This window comes from Salarias fasciatus, chromosome 23 (assembly GCF_902148845.1).
Source record: "Salarias fasciatus chromosome 23, fSalaFa1.1, whole genome shotgun sequence".
Classification (NCBI taxonomy): domain Eukaryota; kingdom Metazoa; phylum Chordata; class Actinopteri; order Blenniiformes; family Blenniidae; genus Salarias; species Salarias fasciatus.
Window position 1 is genome coordinate 21,101,158 of NC_043766.1, and position 6,000 is coordinate 21,107,157.

Here is a 6,000-nt window from a genome sequence, read left to right on the forward strand (position 1 = left end):
TTTGAAGTCAAAAGTGGTTGTTCTTTTCCTTTTGGACCACAATTTTGTCAATAGTCCAGATTCCTGTTTTCTGGGTCAAAGAATGCTCTGGAATTATTGCAAAACCTCTTGTTTGAATCACAACTAATATAGTTGTCATAATAGAGGTCATTCTGCCAGATAATATTGTACATTGTGTTTATAACCTCATAAAAGGTATTGTTTGACTGCATATCTGCCCTTGGGGTCAAAATATCCCATGAGATCGTTTGTGAACTTTCTGATAACATTTTTATCCAAGATGGCTTAGAAAACGATTCATGTAGCATTTCCTAGAAGTAATAGAATGACAGCCGAGAAATAAGCTTATAGACCGGCAGGCTTATGTCAACCGGTTCCGCTTCCCTGTTGGTTTTTTCGGCTTTTTATCCGAAAACTACATTTCCCATGAGTCTGCGGGGCGTCATTTGACGCTGAGGTGTTTTCACGTGACATATATGATAACAAATAGCAGGTTGATGCGGGCTTTCGATCCAGACAGCAAGCTGTAAACCCGCAACAGCTCATCATAAAGAATCGTAAAAGTTTGCGCACGGAAGTTTCGGACGCTCGCAGGTAAAGCTCCGACCTGTCACGGCAATGTCTTCTTCTGTAGATGCTGCTCATGTGTTGTTTTATTTGTCTGCCGCGTTTAGTTGCACATTGAAAATAAATTTCCGAGGAGGTAACTGGTATGTCATTCATAGAGTACCAGCTCACTGACAGGCTTTTGTTCTGTAGTGTCGTGTTGTTTATGATGTCTGACACTTCCTGTTCTCTTCTTCTTTGTTTCTTTCTAACATGTCGGACACCCCCCGGTCCTGTCTCAGGTACTGTAAATCATGGCTTCTGCTGCTGAGAAGAAACTGACGGGACTTGTTGCCGCAACTTTCACGCCGTTCACCCCACAAGGGTAGGTCGTGCATGCCACCCTCGTGCCTCTGTAGATTGCGTGCGCGCGCGCTGCTGGCTGGTTGTGCTTGGAGTGTGAGTGTCGGCTTCTCCTGTACGAAGTGGGAAAGGTGACAGTCACACACTCGTCCTCCTGGAGTACTGCAGCCTGTTCCCCCTTTCTGTTCTGGATGTGTAAATTCACATTTTTTTTTTTTATTATGTATCTATTTTTTTGTCCCCATTTTCTCAAAACAGTGAAATCAACCTCCCGGTGATTGGAGATTATATTGACTACTTGAGAGAGACACAGGGTGTATGCAATGTATTTGGTAAGTTTTCAAGTGGATTTTTCCCCCTCTTACAGTGGCTGTGTTGCACCAGAGTCAGCAGCCATGAAGGACATCTCATGATTCTCTGTGCTGCTTTGGAAATATAGTTGACTTGATACTCCACTGCCACCCTCCCACTGCAGACGTGGTTTTGTTTCGAAAGTGGCTGGAATATTCCACTTTAGTGAGCATTTTTTTAGAACATAAACTCTTCCAGGTGATATGATGCTTAACTTTTCACTAATTTTGTTTTTTATTAAAAAAAAAAAGATATCAGTCATAAACTTAACTTCTTCATTCTCATAGCTAGTTTCTTTTCCATGACAGTCTGAAAAAAGGAAATGACAGACTTTGATTTCAGCACCACAGTGAACGTATCTAATCAGATATTTGTGTTTGTCAGCAACTCCACTTTATCCTTTTTTCAAAATCACTCAGCCTGAAACTCAAAGTCCAATTTGTTCTTCTTAATGTTGCTGTGTTTTGTGTAGTCGTCTTAGTATTGATTCTCTTTGTTTAGACCTTCAACCTGCTACGCTGACTGTGTCACTGAGATACAAAAAAAATGTCATTAAGATTTCTTCTTGTCAATCCTGATAAAACAAATCTTTGTTTGTCTAGCAAAGTTGTTGGAACTGTGTCTTGGTTGATTTAAGTTTATGCTTTGAATAACATGTTACTAAAAGTGTGCGTTCAGGTTTTTATCACATCAGGAATGTCACAAAAGTAGGATCCAGTTGATTATCAGTTAAGATGAATTTGCTGCCTTGTTTTCAGAAGACATGCTTATTGCAACAGCCTCTTTACTGTGAGAACTCCACCAGTCATACTGTCATTACTAAGCAATTTATGCTTTGGCCTTGAGTCATTTCTATGCTAGTATCTGTGATGCCTGCTGATGTGCTATAATGTGCTTGTATTTATTTTTCCATGTCCCCCCCCCCCTTTTTTTCTTTGTTATTTTTTTTTCTTATTTCACCACTGTGTAGTCATCCCTAAATATTAACAAATTCAGTGTGAATAAGAGAACCTGATTTTGCTTTCAGTGAATGGCACAACTGGCGAGAGCATGTCTTTGTCTGTTGAAGAGAGGAAGAAACTTGCAGAAGAGTGGTGTAAGAGAGGCCACGGCAAGTAAGTCGTCACATATTTTCTTTTTTTGGTTTCAGAAAAAAACAATACCACAGGTACATTATTTGTTTGATAATTATGTCGTTCTACAGGTTGGAACAGGTGATTGTACATGTCGGGTCTATGAGTGTTAAAGAATCCAAAGAACTGGTGAGTTTTCACACATTCATAAGGTGTGTTTTTCTTGTTACAGTAAAACAAAGGGTTTAAATTTTCACCTAGTCTCAGTGTGTTGATAAATATACCTTCAGACAAAAGATGCAAAAGGACATGATATGTCTTATTTACAATATATATCAAGAAAACGAGCCTTTTTCAGTAAGAGCATGGAGGAGTGCTAGCCTGGTTTGCACCCCACGTGCACTGCCAGATCACACAAAGGTTATGAAAAACATTTTCTACTGAAGTTGTTTTCTGTTGCATCTATTGGCAAATAAAACTCTTTTTTTGTCAACATTTTCAGCTTGGCCTTAATCTTGAAATAATGTCGAACTTCACAGTGAATCCTCCGTGCTGTGGTGATTTCTTTCTTCTAGGCCCGCCACGCAGCTGAGATTGGTGTTGATGGGATAGCAGTCATCAGCCCCTCCTTCTTCAAACCCAAGACTGCAGGTATGTTGTTGTTCAAGTAGGACTTTTATTCTTAGTTTTCCAATGGAATGGTGTGTACGGTTCATATGGTGTCACAACAGTTAAAATTAGAAAGGGAGTGAATACTTGTGCACACGTCATATTTCAGTTTTTCATTTTTAATAAATTTGTAAAAATTTCTAAAAAATATTTTTTCACTGTATCATCATGGGATATTGTGTGTAGATTAATGAGGGAAAGAGAGAATTTAATGTATTTTGGGATAAGGCTGTAACATAACAAAATGGGGAAAAGTAAAGAAGATTGAATACTTCCCAGATGTACTGAATGCTACCTCTTACAATCCACTTTTACAGTAACATTAGGGCTTTGGTGCTGTACCTGTGAGAGTAATTTGCTCTCCTGTCGTTTTTTCAGGTGCTTTGAGAACCTTTCTCCAGGAGGTGGCTTCTGCTGCTCCAAATCTACCCTTCTATTTTTATCATCTCCCAGCTTTTACTGGTGTTAACAGTGAGTGTCACAGAGCATGATGGATTTAGTAACATTGACACTAACTTTTGAAACTGTGCCAAACTTATTTCATGGAATCGACTTAAGATAATGCAATTCTTTTCTTTTCCCTTTTTTTATTTATTTATTTATTTTTTTAAGTTCCAGCCAGAGATGTTTTGGAAGGTATAGAGCAGCTCATTCCCTCATTCAGAGGTGTGAAGTTCTCTGGGAATGACCTGATGGACTTCGGTTTGTGTGCCAGCTACAGCCAGCCTTCCTGGTCTCTCCTGTATGGTGTAGATGAGGTCAGTGTTTATCAAATGTCAACAGTCTCCTGTGCTATATTATGCCATGATGCCTCGTGACTCTTTTTTGGCTCTCGTTTTGTCACAGCAACTGCTGTCCGCTCTGGTCATTGGAGCCAATGGAGCAGTTGGAAGGTCTGCATGCAGTTTTGCGTTTATGTTCAGTCTTGTTCTCAGATTTGCTGAAAACCTTTTCGTGTTATGCATTTTTCTTTCCACAGCACATATAACTATGTGGGATGCCACATCAAGAATCTCATGTCTGCATTTGAAAATGGTGATCTTGTCCAAGCCAAGGCAATACAGGTATAACTTATTTGCCTTCCCTTCCCGAGTCCTCTAGCCTTTTAATGCAAATCGTATTTATATCTTTGTCTTTTTTTTCTGAACGCAGTTTAAGCTGCAAGAGCTTCTGAAGTATGCTGTACAAGTTGGTGAGTGATGATGAATACCTCATGATATTAATACATAATCAAGCCTTATTCTTTTTTTTTCTTCTTTGTCTTTCCACATTTGTGAAATTTTCCTTTTCTGTCTTTGGTAGGATTTGATGTGGGAGTGAACAAGCAATTGATGTCTGAGATATCAGGGTTAACTTTGGGACCTCCTCGCCTGCCAGTGGAGCCATGCAGTTCAGCTCATGCTCAGTCCATAAAACAGAAATTAATCAGCATTTTTGCATAGTGTTCACTCACAGCAGTTTGTTGAGGCCTGAAAATATCATTGGACTCGGCATTCACCATCGTTTTTTGTTACTGCTTTGGACATGCGCCAGTCATCTAGCAATCTAGTTGTCAGCTGTGTTACACTGTACAACAACACCAACAATTTTGTGTTTAGACATTTACACTTTGCACAGAAGCTTACCAATATAATACACAGACATCGGATGTCTTTCAATTTTCCATCAGAGTGATTAAGTATATTTGTCTTTAACAATAATGTTTTAGATGCGTAGAACTTTTAAATACACTTACAAGAAGAAACCAATGTTAGACCAGAGTTTCTTTTTTTAAATACTAAAATTTTCTTTCAGTGTGAATGCAATGAAAATCATTTTTATGTTACTGATTTCAATATGAAATTTTATTTCGTGAACTGTTCAATTATATTTTGTTTGCTCTTGTGAACTTTTCTTACCTATTCCGTTGTTTTGTTTTGAGATCAGTATCAGCTTTTTTGTAAGTTCTCTGAAAAATCATGACTCTTATTCTAGTTGAATGCACTCCTTTATTTCTGTTTTTTTTTAAAGAGAAGTGAAGATGGCGTGTAACATTTAAATTTACTGCAGCTTAAGTTACTTGTGTGATGTGAGGGCAGAGCATCACAGCTTCACTACATCAGTGCAGGTCTGGTTGAGAGTTGTTCCATTCATTCACTCAAAATTGCAAGGATCAGTTTTACTTGATGCAAACCTTTAAGTTAAACTGGTTCTGTCGAGAATGCCTCTGTCACCAAGCATACATTTTGAGCTGTACGTGTTTGTATTGTTCTGTGTTTAAAATCATTTCTTTGTGGTTTAATTTTAAACTTTGTAGATGAAATGAAAGACTGATTTATAAAAAAAAATGTCAGTGTTCATGGTGGGTGTGGGGGGCAAAAGTAACCTTATTAACAAATGTAAAACAACTTAGTGTGTGATTAAGATAAAAATATGTATTAAGTGACTAATACTGGGAACTTTCCCCCTACTGTCTCACTGATTCCTTATTAAAAAGAATATTTGCTTTTAATCATTTAACTCAGACTTGTGCATCTGATACTTGTTTTTTTAAGACCTGTTTTATATTAAACAGCATAAATTGACAAACTTGCCTGTGTATGACTTGATGAGACTGCAGATTATACAATGCTTGTGCTTGTTGATGGCTCTGTGAAGCACCAACAGTAATATGTAATTTGATCCATCATTGGTGTTTTCGAAGCAATTTTTCAAAGATCCATAATTACATTGTTCACCACACAATATCAGCCCACTCAAACCGACATGTGGGAACAGGATTACTTTTGTGAAAAAAAACATGCCACCCACTGAGACAAACTTAATCCACTTTTGGATGCAGTAGTTGTCTCACGTGGATGAGTTTTGTACTGTTTACTCACACGCAGCCCAATGCATTTGTGACTGTTTTCGTCTAAAATATATGACATGTTTTGTTCACTTAGGGAATCTGGATTAGGACAGAGCAGCAGCCAGCTAAACTGAGGATTGTATACATGTTGATCCATGTATCCAGCTT

The 6,000-nt window shown here is 38.2% G+C and overlaps 1 protein-coding gene across 1 annotated transcript; it reads left to right on the plus strand.

The window, feature by feature from the left end:
* Positions 1-461: 461 nt before the first annotated feature.
* Positions 462-5,566, plus strand: npl (N-acetylneuraminate pyruvate lyase (dihydrodipicolinate synthase)). The gene is made up of 12 exons (XM_030083096.1): positions 462-594; positions 849-931; positions 1,168-1,241; positions 2,288-2,375; positions 2,465-2,522; positions 2,909-2,984; positions 3,381-3,473; positions 3,615-3,760; positions 3,849-3,895; positions 3,982-4,066; positions 4,155-4,194; positions 4,305-5,566. Exons 2-12 carry the CDS (start codon positions 861-863, stop codon positions 4,442-4,444), a joined length of 918 nt encoding a protein of 305 aa, XP_029938956.1. The 5' UTR covers positions 462-594; positions 849-860; the 3' UTR covers positions 4,445-5,566.
* Positions 5,567-6,000: the final 434 nt, after the last annotated feature.

Excerpts from the sequence above, each read along its gene's own strand:
- npl (XM_030083096.1), top strand. The coding sequence starts at position 861 with ATGGCTTCTGCTGCTGAGAAGAAACTGACGGGACTTGTTGCCGCAACT. Across the intron at positions 2,985-3,380 it reads CTTCAAACCCAAGACTGCAG|GTGCTTTGAGAACCTTTCTC; the intron begins GTATGTTGTTGT and ends TCGTTTTTTCAG. Across the intron at positions 4,195-4,304 it reads GAAGTATGCTGTACAAGTTG|GATTTGATGTGGGAGTGAAC; the intron begins GTGAGTGATGAT and ends TGTCTTTGGTAG.